The sequence below is a fragment of the Larus michahellis genome, chromosome 2 (assembly GCF_964199755.1).
Source record: "Larus michahellis chromosome 2, bLarMic1.1, whole genome shotgun sequence".
Taxonomy (NCBI): Eukaryota; Metazoa; Chordata; class Aves; order Charadriiformes; family Laridae; genus Larus; species Larus michahellis.
Genome location: NC_133897.1, coordinates 165,600,745 through 165,613,257, shown reverse-complemented (window position 1 = coordinate 165,613,257; position 12,513 = coordinate 165,600,745). Strand labels below are relative to the sequence as shown.

Sequence of the window (12,513 nt, the reverse complement as noted above, 5' to 3'; positions counted from 1 at the left end):
TTAGATTCGATATTAGGAAGAAATTCTTGACTGTGAGGGTGGTGAGACACTGGCCCAGGTTGCCCAGAGAAGCTGTGGCTGCCCCATCCCTGGAGGTGTTCAAGGCCAGGTTGGATGGGGCTTTGAGCAACCTGGTCTGGTGGGAGGTGTCCCTGCCCATGGCAGGGGGTTGGAACTGGGTGATCTTTAAGGTCCCTTCCAGCTCTAACCATTCTATGACTCGATGATTGGTGGTGGCACTGGTGGCAGTGGTGCTGGTGATGGTGGTGGAGTTGGTGCTGGCAGTGGCATTGGTGGTGCTGCTATGCTGGTGGCAGTGGTGGTGGTGGTTACGGTGGTGCTGCTGGTGGTGGTTGTGGTGGTGGCAGTGGTGGTGTTGCTGGTGGTGGCAGTGGTGATGCTGGTGGCGGTGGTGGCAGTGGTGGTGCTGCTAGTGCTGCTGGTGGTGGTAGGTCTCCTCCTGCCTGTGACCTGCTTGCTGTGGTCACACGTGGCACTGTTGGATATGTACAAAACTCCTACATGGGAATAACCGGGACTACTCGGAAACTTGTGTGCAGTTTTCGGGGTGATGGAACTGCCCGTTGCGGAGATGGGATTGGGAGCAGGGAGAGAAGGACTTGATCAGCCTTAAGGGGAAAGGGCCAGTCGGTGTCTTGCTACGTGGGCTGAAATCAGGAGAGAGGTCAAGCAAACGTAGTACAGATGGGTGTTTTGTTAGATTTTTCTGAAGGTGAACTTTGAACGTGAGATGTGCTCACTCGGGAGATAGCTATATTTATATATGGGTAAGATACATATTGTTTGGGTGAGTGAGAGCCTTTGTTCCAAGTCCCGCTGATAAAGCCCACGTGGAGCGACAATTTGGCTCTGCAAAGCTTCCTTTTCCTTTGCCTGGGGAGTTGCTGTGTTTAGGAAAACCTGGCTTCACCAGCTGCATCCCGCTAGCCCGAGTACCAGCAGCGCAGCCGTCGGGTCTGGCATCTGCCCACCGGTCCGGCCAAGCCCTTTCGTTAACTGCAGCGAGGAAACCCTGGCCTTTATTTTGCCTCGGGGGGTGCTGGGAGGAAGAGCAGCCCCATCCCTGCTGTTGCAGGGTCTGTCCCTAGACGGTTGGGAGACCGAAATACTGGAAATTCAAAGGCAAATGTGGCCCACGAGGCGTTGAGATGAGCTTGCAGATGTTGGGGTGGCAGTGATGGGCACATCCCTGTGCTCGCCTGCTGTGGCCAGCAGGGCAAGGGAGGTGATTCTGTCCCTCTGCTCCGCTCTGGTGAGACCCCACCTGGAGTGTTGCATCCAGCTCTGGAGTCCTCAGCACAAGAAGGACATGGACCTGTTGGAGTGGATCCAGAGGAGGCCACAAAGATGATCAGAGGGCTGGAGCACCTCTGCTGTGAGGACAGGCTGAGAGAGTTGGGGTTGTTCAGCCTGGAGAAGAGAAGGCTCCGGGGAGACCTTAAAGCCCCTTCCAGTACCTAAAGGGACTCCAGGAAAGCTGGGGAGGGACACTGTGTGTAATGACACAGTGTAATGACAGTGTAATGACAGGATGAGGGGTAATGGTTTCAAACGGAAGGAGGGTAGATTTAGATTAGATATTAGGAAGAAATTCTTTCCTGTGAGGGTGGTGAGATGCTGTCCCAGGTTGCCCAGAGAAGCTGTGGCTGCCCCATCCCTGAAGGTGTTCAAGGCCCGGCTGGATGGGGCTTGGAGCAGCCTGGTCTGGTGGGAGGTGTCCCTGCCCATGGCAGGGGGTGGAACTGGGTGATCTTTAATGTCCCTTCCAACCCGAACCATTCTGTAATTCTATGATTGTGGGGAGATGGTCCCCATCCCTCCCCAGCCTTGGGCACAGCAGGGGGACGGTACCCACCTCCTTCCGTCGTCCGCGCTGGATTTCCTTCGTTGGGCTTCACCCCGATGGGTTTGAGCCCGAAAGGCCAGCGCTGCACCGCTGAGCATCCTCATCCAGGGCTTCCGGACTGTGTCCTCATGTGCTTCATCCAGATCCCCCGTAGCGCTCAAGTCAGAAGGATATTTATTCACTTGGCAGGTTATTAATATGAGCTGAAATACCCTTTTCCACATTGTTCTGCCATGCTTAATATGGTGATCGGCATCGCAGCCCGCAGAGCTGGGGATGATTTGCGATTGAATATCCATTAGGGATTTATGGGCTTCGGGGCTGAATTGCCAGGACGTGCAATTGCCAAAATACTTGAAACGCTTCCACTGGAGAGGAGACCTTGTGGGAAAGGAGCACTCGCTGTTCTCCTACGCAGGCGGTTCCCACTGAACCTCCATTCCTGGCAGCGAGCACGCCCAAGCCAATAAAAAATTATATGGTATCCAGAGCGCCGATGGAGCGTGAACCGTGTGTTGAATGATGATGGGGAACAAGCTGCCGCTGCCAGTGTGCAATGCTGGTGGTGATCACAGCAGCTCCTGGACCCACGGGGTGGCTCCATGGGTGGGTTTAATCCGGTATGTAGTTAAACGTGGGCACGGTTTGTGTTAACACAACCCTGCAGCCCGTTAAAAAGAGGTAGGAGGTTGTTTGGAGGGGGAAACGTGATTTTTTTGCTGCTTTTCCTTGCAAGCGCCTCATGCTAGTGCATCGAGACCGAACGGGCAGGAAGAAGATGGGGTTAAATGTGGTGGAAGCTGAAAAAGCCAAGAGATGAAGGTGCTGAAAGGAGGAGATCCTCAGGTCCTTTGCATCAGAGAAATTGGGTTTGCAAGGAGGTTATTTGGGGCAATACCCGCTTTCCAGCAGCTCTTCCCTTTGGGCAGGCATCTGTGGCTGCCCATCCCTCCCGCCTCCCGTCCCTTTGGAAGGTTTTAAACTTTTTTTTTCCCCTTGAAGCAAATGGAGAAGGAAGGAAAAAGCTTGCTGAGGGGGTTACCGGCAGGTTTTTCTTGGGAAACATTCACTCGTTGGGTTGCTGGCTCTTCTCATGGCCGTGCTGGCCTGCAGCTCAGCGGCTGGACCTGTAGGAGCCGCATAGCCAAAACCAGCCCAAAATTACCCTCCAGAAACACCATTTCTTACCCGGCCGTGGTGAGCTCATCTCCAGGGGGAGCAGACCCCACAAGTGAAGCGATGATGGGAACACCACTGGAAAAGCACATTTAAGCCCAGGGAAAGAGCAGGTTTCTGTCCCATCTTGCAGGAACATTGCAAGGTTTGGGCAAAGATCCCGGCTGCCATGGTCCAGCTGGGGAAGGCGAGCTGTCCCAGGGCGGGGAGGCGGGGGTGTCAGCATCAGCTTGGCGCTGAGCTGCTCCGAATCAGACCCAAAATGCTGCTGGGAGGCAGTTCTCACCTCACTCCCATCCCTCAGCCGAGCTTCCAGCCTCCGTCAGCTGCTTAAATCTGATTTTCTCAATGGGGACTGAAAAAACCCCCATGGGACATCCCGCTCGTCCCTACAGCCCGGGCTGGATTTGAACTTCACAGAGCATCCTTGCAAGATGGATGATTAATTTTTCTTCAGCATCCTCAAAAAAAAAAAAAAAAAAAAAAAAAAGAAAAAACCCAAGGCACCCTAACCAAAGGAGCCCGCGGGTCAGCCGCGCTCGGCCACGGGTCACCGTCACCAACTGCAGCGCTGGCGCCGTCCCATCTCTTCTGGCCCTGGGGTAGCGTTATGAGGGTTTTTTGCGGGGAATAAAAAAGAGTCAGGAGTGATGTGACGTGGCTGACAGAGGGGATCAGGGCAAAAGGGGACGTGTGGGGGTCTGTGGAGGAGCTGGGGGGGGGAGGGGGCTCGGTGCCGAAATCCCCTTGAGTTTTGGCCCTTTCCCAGCTCTTAGCCCCCTCTAAGCTCCTTTCCAAAATCCCGGCTGTGAAGCCACGGGTGCAGGGATGCGCTGGGGCAGCACCAGGGCTACCAGCAATAAATCATTAGTGCCCTGCCAGCAGGAAAGCGCGGGATTTTAGCAGCCACAATGGGCGCGTTTAGGAGAGCAGCCCCGCTGCCCCCGGCCACCTCACCTGGCTTGTTTTTTACCCCCTTTGCTATTAGATTTTTTGCTATTTTGATTTTTTTTTCATTCCCGGGGACCGCTGGCCAAGCAGGAACCGGCGGGTGGGTTGCAAATGATGCTGTGGCGTGGAGGAGCCTGGCGACAGCACCCGGGCGGTGTGATGAGCTGGTCGGTGCTCAGCTCTCCTCCCTGCTCTCACCTTGTCACATCGCATCGGGGTCAAACAACCCGAAGGGTGAAATTTTGTGGGTGCCGGGGTATCGGGAGGAGAGGCGAGGGGGTTCACGCTGGCCCAGCTCGGGTTACTTATGTACTTATGGTCTATTTTGAGGCTCTGGCCACGCGGCGCTAAGCAGCCGCTGACCCGGGGAAGGGACCAGCTTCAAAACAAGAGTCTGGCGGGTAAATACCCAGGGAAGCGCCGGGTTTCCCTCGGCTCCGAGCGGGGCTGGCAAGCACCCTCACCTCCTCCCTAGGCCCATCCTCTCTTAGGTTTTGGCATTTCCACAGCGGGGAATTGATTTTCTTTTTTCATTCTTCCCATCGCCGTCCTTGAAGGGAAAGATGCCCCGGGTTGCGAGCCCGGGGTGCTCCATGGGGAGCGATGCGCTGACGGTGAAGGGGTGCGGATGAGCGAGCGGGGGGACGCATCCATCACCAGCGCCGGTGAAACTTGCTTGCCCACCACCCCCTCCTCCGCCCCCCCCCCTCCTTCCCCGAGAAAGCTCATTTGCGGGCGGCTTAGTTGCCCTAAGAGCATTAGAGGTGCATTTGGTGGCCATCAGCCGCTCCAGCAGCGCCGGGAGCATGTGGCCGATTAGGGGCAGCGGCGGCCGGTTTCACGCAGAGCGCTGCATTCGGGGTGGAAATACTCGCCGTGCCGCCCCGCGCATTTTGGGGACGCAAAGGTGAGGGGTGGGGGGACAGGGATGGGTGCTGGGGGCCGGGGGGATCGGCTCGCGTGGCGCGGGTGCTTAAACACACGGGCTGGGCGCTGGTGTTGGGGGGGGTGAGAGCAAGCCCCTTCCTTGCCGTGTGCTTTTCCCTTTTGCGGAGGAAATGTGAGTTGCCCTTCTTGATTTCCCAGCGCTATTTCAGCTTTTCAGACCATATTCCGGCTTTTTCTTTAAATACCGCCTCGCTTTCTAACCTGTGGGTAAGATGAGGATGCTCAGGGATGCGCGTGCGGGATGCGTCGGTGCCTGTGTCCCCCCCAGCACCGTCCAGGGGCTTCCTTGGAGCCAACCTAGGGAGGAGGACACCCTCACCATCGTGTTTTCGTTTCTTTCCCCTGCAGCCTCGCTCTCCGCTGGGATTTATGGAGGTGCTGAGGAGCAGCTCTGAGCCCCGCAGCCCCCGCCAACCCGCCCCGTGAACCAGTGCCCGGCCGCCTCCTCCTCGCCTCCTCTCCCGCAGCATCCCGACCCTCCGACTCAACCATTCAAGGCTCCCGTGCATGGATCGCCCCAGCGAGGGACCGCTGCCGGACGCCGCCGACGCCGCCCCGTAGGCTCCCGGCCCCCCGTGCCCCCCCCAAGTACTCCACATACCCCGATGGGGTAACGTGACGGGGGTCACCCTCCCGCCACCCCCCCCCATATGCAGAGGCCTTTCTAGAGCGCCAGGGAGGCGGCAGCCGCTCGCCGTCGCGCACACGCCCAGGACGCCGACACTACAGCAAAGGGATTTTTAAAAAAAAAAAAAAAAAAAATTATTATTATTATTATCATTAATATTATTTTTTCTGGCTTTTTCCCCCGGTGGGCTTGCGGTGTGTTGAGGAAGCCGGTCCGCTCCCACAAGCTGGGATTATTTGCACAACGTCTGTATATTGAGTTCTCGACCCTGTTTTATTTTTATTTTTGAAGTGCAGAGGGGCTGTTAGTTGGGTATTTTTTTGTTTTCCCCTCCGCGCCACGCTTTTCTTGGGTTTTTCCCCCACCACCATCAACACCACCTCGCCCTCCTCGCATCCCACCATGGCCCGGATGAACCGCCCTGCGCCGGTGGAGGTCTGCTACAAGAACATGCGGTTCCTCATCACCCACAACCCCACCAACGCCACGCTCAGCACCTTCTTGGAGGTAAGGATGGGAGGTTGGAAGGGGGATACCAGGACCCAGTTGTGTGTTTTGGGGCTAAAAGCTGACATTGAGATACAACAGGGATCAGTCCTGTGTAGGATGAGGCAGCGGGACATCGCCTTTGGTACCATGGCCTCCGGTGGCATCCCTGGGTGGTGGGTCCCTCCCCACTGGCTTCTTGGGGTAGGATGTTTTGGAGGACGCCAGATGTGGTGTTTGGGCATGGCGGAGATGGAGCAGAGCTTCCCCATTCCTGTTGCATCGCCTGCACATCACGTCACGGGGCTTTGCGGCGATGTGCATGGACGCACGCAATCTCCCAGCCCCTCAATAAGGAGTTTTCATCCTAAATACCCCAGCGTCTTCCCAGTGCCCGGGGTGCGTTGGGTGGTGCACAAGGAGCTGGAGGGCTCGGTGTTGCGTGAGCCGAGGACTGTGCCCATCCTGGGAGCACTGCCTCCAGCACTGGCAGCAGCCAGGACTTAGGGGGGGAATTGATGGATATGTGTCTGTGAAACAGGACGAAAGGCTTTGACTTGTTCTTTATACCAGTGCCTGGGGGAAACATGGTGTCCCGCAGGTTCAAGTGAGCTGGCACAAGCGTCTTCTGCTTACAAGGAGTTTTTTTGGGATGTTACTGCATTCATGGGGGTACCTGGGGCTGAGCATGAGCCTGGAAAAGCGTTTTTGCCTTAGACCTAAACCTCCTCGAGGTCTGATGTGCTGGCACCAGAGGCATCCTCTGAGCTCAAGGAAACCCTCCCAATGCACACCCGAAAAGATATGTTTGAGTGCCACCAACTTGCAGGGGAAGGTGATTGGGGTTTGGGGATGGCCACTCCGTACCCTGCATGCTGCACACAAGGCGATGGGGATGGCACCGTGGGAAGGGTGTGAAATTCCCCTTCCCATCAGCCTCTTAGATTTTTGGCTGAGCTGCTGCGTGTGCAGGGGTTTGCTGTGATCTGGCGAGGGAAGGAAGGAGACAGATCGTTAAAGGGGGACAATCTCACGCGGTGCCCGGCGGGGCCGGTACGCTGGCACGTAATCCGGGGGCAATCCATGCGGCGGGAGATAAGCCGGGCTGGAAACAGCCCAAGTCCGACGCCCAAGCCTGCAGTGCGTTGGAATGATGACAAGATACGGCAGCGAGGTCGAGGAAGAGCCCCTGTGTAATCTATGAGATGCTGAGCACGGTCGCAGGGATGCGCTACCACCCCCCAGCAGCCTCCCTGCATTCCCGCAGCGACTCTGCAACCTCATCGGGCACAAATAATTTCCCCTTTGGGGGATTTGCACCCGAATCGGGGATGTTTCTTTGCCTGGGGTGTAAAGTCCCTACTGGTGGGACTTAAAAACAAACAACGGCCATATTGGTGCCAGTGGCTCCAAGGAGCCGTGAAGGTGCTGGGTCAAAATCCTACCGTGGCCACGGGGCTTTCATCAGAGCATCATAGAACCGTCTAGGTTGGAAGGGATCAAGTCCAACCATCAACTAACCCTGCCAAAAACACCACTAAAGCATGCTCCTGAGCACCAAATCTACCCATCTTTTTAAATACCTGCAGGGATTTAAAAAGATTTCATGTTTCCTTGTGCTTCCCAGGCTGGATGGACCATGGGGGGTTTTCTCAAGGGTCCAGGGATGGGGCACGGCACTGGTTTAGGGTCTGCAGGGGTCTGTGTGGTCGTAGCAGGGCTCAGATGTGTTGGAATTAACTGGGGTGCGACTGGCAGGGTTTTTTTCAGACCCCTCCTTCTCCATCCCTCCCCAGGACCTGAAGAAGTACGGTGCCACCACGGTGGTGCGAGTGTGCGAAGTGACCTACGACAAGACCCCCCTGGAGAAGGACGGCATCACCGTCATGGTAGGTGGGCGGCAGGGTGGGTGCCGCGGGAGGCTGCCCATCTCCCCTCTGCTTAGATACCCCCATCCCTGGGGTGCCTGCTGAACACCCTGCCTTACGGATGGACCGAAGCGGCATCGCACGTGCCCGAGAGCGGAGTTTGAAGCCCAGCTTCGTCCTCGGGGCGAGGCAGACGAGCTCCCTGCCTCCCCGGGCTGAGATGGGGCTGGTGCTTTAAAAAAAGAAAGCCCTGCCCACGCACCCGAAACTGTGACTCACACGTTTGAGTCGGCAGCTGCCTTCCCTGCCTGTCGCTCGGGCTTTAAAAGCATCCAGGGGATGAGAGCGCCTGATCCCACGTGGAAGATGCGCGTGGTTGCCGTTACCCCCGGCGTTATCTTATCCGGGGAGAGGGCAGCGTGGAGAGGGGGGAGATTTTTGCTCTTCCAGCAGCTCTGGGGGATGAAAGGGAGCAGGCAGCAAGCAGGAAAAGGCAAGGAGGCAGAGCAGGCAGCTGCCTGGGCTGCGTCGTGGCTGATAAGTAATTGGAGATGATGTCAGGCGTGACTGCCCTGCCAGGGACTTCTGCTCCAGCTGGAAAGTGAGGAAAGTTCAGCTCATTATTTAGGAAAGGGTTTGGAAGCGCCTCGTGTCTCCTGGGGTGGTCCTTTGTGTGTAGATCCTCTCTGTATAGCTCTCTCTATGTAACATATATCCTATATATAGAGCTAGGGGATCTAGGATATAGGTAGATATAGATCCTGTGTCTCTCTCTAGATATGGATCCTCCAGATGGAGATCTCTCCAGATACAGATGCTATGTCTCTATAGGACATATCTTCTAGAGAAAGATAGCTGTATCCTACATATAGAATCTCTATGTAGGATGTCATATCTGCTTGCTTACACACCCAGTTCTGCTTCCTACCCTGTTTCTGGCTGGAGTCCTCCGGTCTGTCTATGTCTAGGATATACATACCTCTCTACATATCTTACAGAGAGAGAAATCTGTAGGTAGGTTATGTTTTATATAGGGAGATACCAATATCCTAGATATAGAAACTATATAAGATACTGTGTAGGAACTATATAAGATACTGTATAGAAACTATATAACAACTGTATATAAGTTTCGATAACTATATAGAAACTCTATAAGGTATATCTCATCTAGAGAGTTATCTATATCCTGTGTGTATCTATGGAGAGATACATCTGTGCAGATAGAGGTATCACTATACATATGCAGAGATATCTCTTTTATCAAATCTATATGTATATATAGACTATATCTATATATCCTATCCCTTTCTTTGGAGAAGAGGCACAGGTTGGTCGAGGGCTGACGGGCCGTGGTGTGCCTGGGTACCAGCATCCGCAGCCACGGTGCCCACACATACGGTGGTGCCATCCTGGACGCGCTCCCTGGGTGTTTTGTAACGCCTCCTCTGCTTTCGGCTCCTCTGTGTGCCACGGGGAATCACACACAATCTCTAAAGCTGATGGCAGTTACCAAGTTGTACCAGACATAGGTGTCCTGTGCCATGGACATCTGCTCGGTAGCGCTTCCAGGAGGTCAGAGGTGGGGCAGAAATCCTGCCGGAGAACTGACACTGTGTGGGTTTCAGTGTAGGAAGGTTTATGGTGCAGGGTGGATATACTCTATTGGACATACCAATAGTGTTTAGTATCTTCATCAGGGACATAGACAATGGGATCGAGTGCATCTGCAAGTTTGCAGGTGACACCAAGCTGAATGGTGTGGTTGATATCCTAGAGGGACGGGATGCCATCCAAAGGGACCTGGACAGGCTTGAGGACTTGGCCCATGCGAACCTCATGAGGATCAACAAGGTGAGGTGCAAGGTCCTGCACCTGGGTCAGGGCAACCCCTGGTATCAGCACAGGCTGGGGATGGAGGGATTGAGAGCAGCCCAGCCAAGAAGGACATGGGGATACTGGGGGATGGAAAATGGGACATGAGCCCCAGAAAGGGCTCGCAGCTCAGAAAGCCAACTGTATCCTGGGCTGCATCAAAAGCAGCATGGCCAGCAGGGCGAGGGAGGGGATTCTGCCCCTCTGCTTCGCTCTGGTGGGACCCCCCTGCAGTGCTGCCTCCAGCTCTGGGGCCCCCAGTATCAGAAGGACACGGACCTGTTGGAGTGGGTCCAGAGGAGGCCACAAAGACGATCAGAGGGCTGGAGCCCCTCTGCTGTGAGGACAGGCTGAGGGAGCTGGGGTTGTTCAGCCTGGAAAAGAGAAGGCTCCAGGGAGACCTTCTTGTGTTCTTTCAATATAGAAAGGAGGCTTATGAGAAAGACGGAGAAAGACTTTTTATCAGTGCCTGTAGTGACAGAACAAGGGACAACAGTTTCAAATTATAAGAGGGCGGGTTTAGATCAGACATAAGGAAGAAAATTTTTATGGTGAGGGTGGTGAGACACTGGAACAGGCTGCTCAGAGAAGTTGTAGATACTCCATCATTAGAAGGGTTCCAGGTCACGTTGGATGGGACTTTAAGCCACTTGGTGTTGTGAAAGATGTCCCTGCCCATGGCAGGGGGTTTGGACTAGATGATATTTGAAGGTTCCTTCCACCTCAAACCATGCTATGATTCAATGATTTTGTGGTATGGTGGGTCATCCCCAGTGCGAGCCCGGTGACATGCACTCATGGCCAAAGTGGTGCTTTCTGAGCACCGCGGGGAGGAGAGAGATGGTCTTGCAGGACGGGCAACAGGTTTTGCAGGGTGGGCTGGCTCAAGCATAAGGACACCCTGATGCCCAGCATGCTCCTTTCCTAGCAAAGCCCGGCTGAAATCACATCACCTGTTCAAGCCCTGAAGTGACACTTATCAGCTTCTTTTGCCATCTTACACCAAAGATGACTTCAGCGCAGCAGCTTAGTGACTCACTCCTCAAAGACGAGGATTACAGCCCCGTGATTCCCACCTGCTGAGGGCTCACCATAGAATTATAGAATTGTTCTGGTTGGAAGAGACCTTTAAGATCATCGAGTCCAACCATTAACCCAGCACTGCCAAGTCACCACTAAGGCATGTCCCTCAGCACCACAGCTACATCTGCATGGTCTACACCATGTCCCATCCTCTCTAAGCGATGCTCCCCTGCTCATCCCTCTCTCCCACTGCTGCACTCCTCCTGCCAAATCCATTTTGGGAGAGAAATCCCCATTTTGGGAGAGACGTGGAGTCTTAACTGGATGTCAGTGCTTATGAAATTCAACAAGGGCAAGTGTAGGGTGCTGCACCTGGGGAGGAATAACCCCACACACCAGTACAGGTTGGGGGCTGACCTGCTGGAGAGCAGCTCAGCTGAAAGAGACCTGGGAGTCCTGGTGGACAACAGGATGACCATGAGCCAGCAATGTGCCCTTGTGGACAAGAAGGACAATGGCATCCTAGGGTGCATCAAGAAGAGTGTGGCCAGCAGGTGGAGGGAGGTCATCCTCCCCCTCTACTCTGCCTTGGTGAGGCCACATCTGGAGTGCTGTGTCCAGTTCTGGGCTCTCCAGTTCAAGAGGGACAGAGAACTGCTGGAGAGGGTGCAGCAAAGTACTATGAAGATGAGGAGGGGACTGGAACACCTCTCTTATGAAGAAAGGCTGAGGGATTTGGGTTTCTTCAGTCTGGAAAAGAGAATCCTGAGGGGGGACCTTATCAACACTTATAAATAAAGGATGGGTGTCAGGAGGATGGGGCCAGGCTCTTTTCAGTGGTGCCCAGCAACAGGACAAGAGGTAATGGGCACAAACTTGAACATAGGAAGTTCTGCCTAAACATGAGGAGGAACTTCTTTCCTTTGAGGGTGGCAGAGCCCTGGCACAGGCTGCCCAGAGAGGTGGTGGAGTCTCCTTCTCTGGAGACATTCCAAACCCGCCTGGACGCGTTCCTGTGCAACCTGCTCTGGGTGACCCTGCTCTGGCAGGGGGTTGGACTAGATGATCTCCAGAGGTCCCTTACAACCCTATGATTCTATGGGGAGAAAGTGGCCCTTTCCCAAAATGCTGCAGCAGTTGCAAGGTTGGGGGACACTTTTCCCCAGCAGCAGAGCCCAGGGGCAGGACAAGCTTAATGCAGCACTCGTTCTACTCATTTCATCACCGAGCTCTGATGTTCAGTCCCTGAAGCTTCAGGATGAAGCTCAGAAAAAGGGGTTTTGGTTTTTTGTCTCTTAACAGCCTTTCCTGAAGGTTTCTGTTTAAATAGTCCTTCCCTTTGGCTCTCCAGGGCTGTGTTAGGGGGTCTCCAGAGCATCCTTTCAGGACTCATGTCTTCACCTTCCCCTCCATGTGTTGCAGCAAGGTGAATTTTGGCACCGCATCAGGCCCTCATGTTTCATCCATCTCCAAGCCACCTTTGCTCAAACTTAATCACAGAGTCACAGAATGGTTCGGGTTGGAAGGGACATTAAAGATGATCTAGTTCCAACCCCCTGCCCTGGGCAGGGACACCTCCCACTAGACCAGGTTGCTCCAAACCCCATCCAGCCTGGCCTTGAACACCTCCAGGGATGGGGCAGACACAGCTTCTCTGGGCAACCTGGGCCAGTGCCTCACCACCCTCTAGA

General features: G+C 54.7%; 1 protein-coding gene across 4 annotated transcripts in view; it reads left to right on the top strand.

Annotated features, from left to right (window-relative positions):
* Positions 1–12,513, top strand: part of PTP4A3 (protein tyrosine phosphatase 4A3) — a 52,430-nt gene that overhangs the window by 32,424 nt on the left and 7,493 nt on the right. For all 4 annotated transcript variants that reach the window (XM_074577937.1, XM_074577940.1, XM_074577938.1 and 1 more), the window contains exons 2-3: positions 5,291–6,077; positions 7,853–7,945. In XM_074577937.1, coding sequence (XP_074434038.1) covers positions 5,973–6,077; positions 7,853–7,945 — 198 coding nt within the window. In that variant the 5' untranslated portion in view covers positions 5,291–5,972. The remainder of the gene's footprint in view (positions 1–5,290; positions 6,078–7,852; positions 7,946–12,513) is intronic.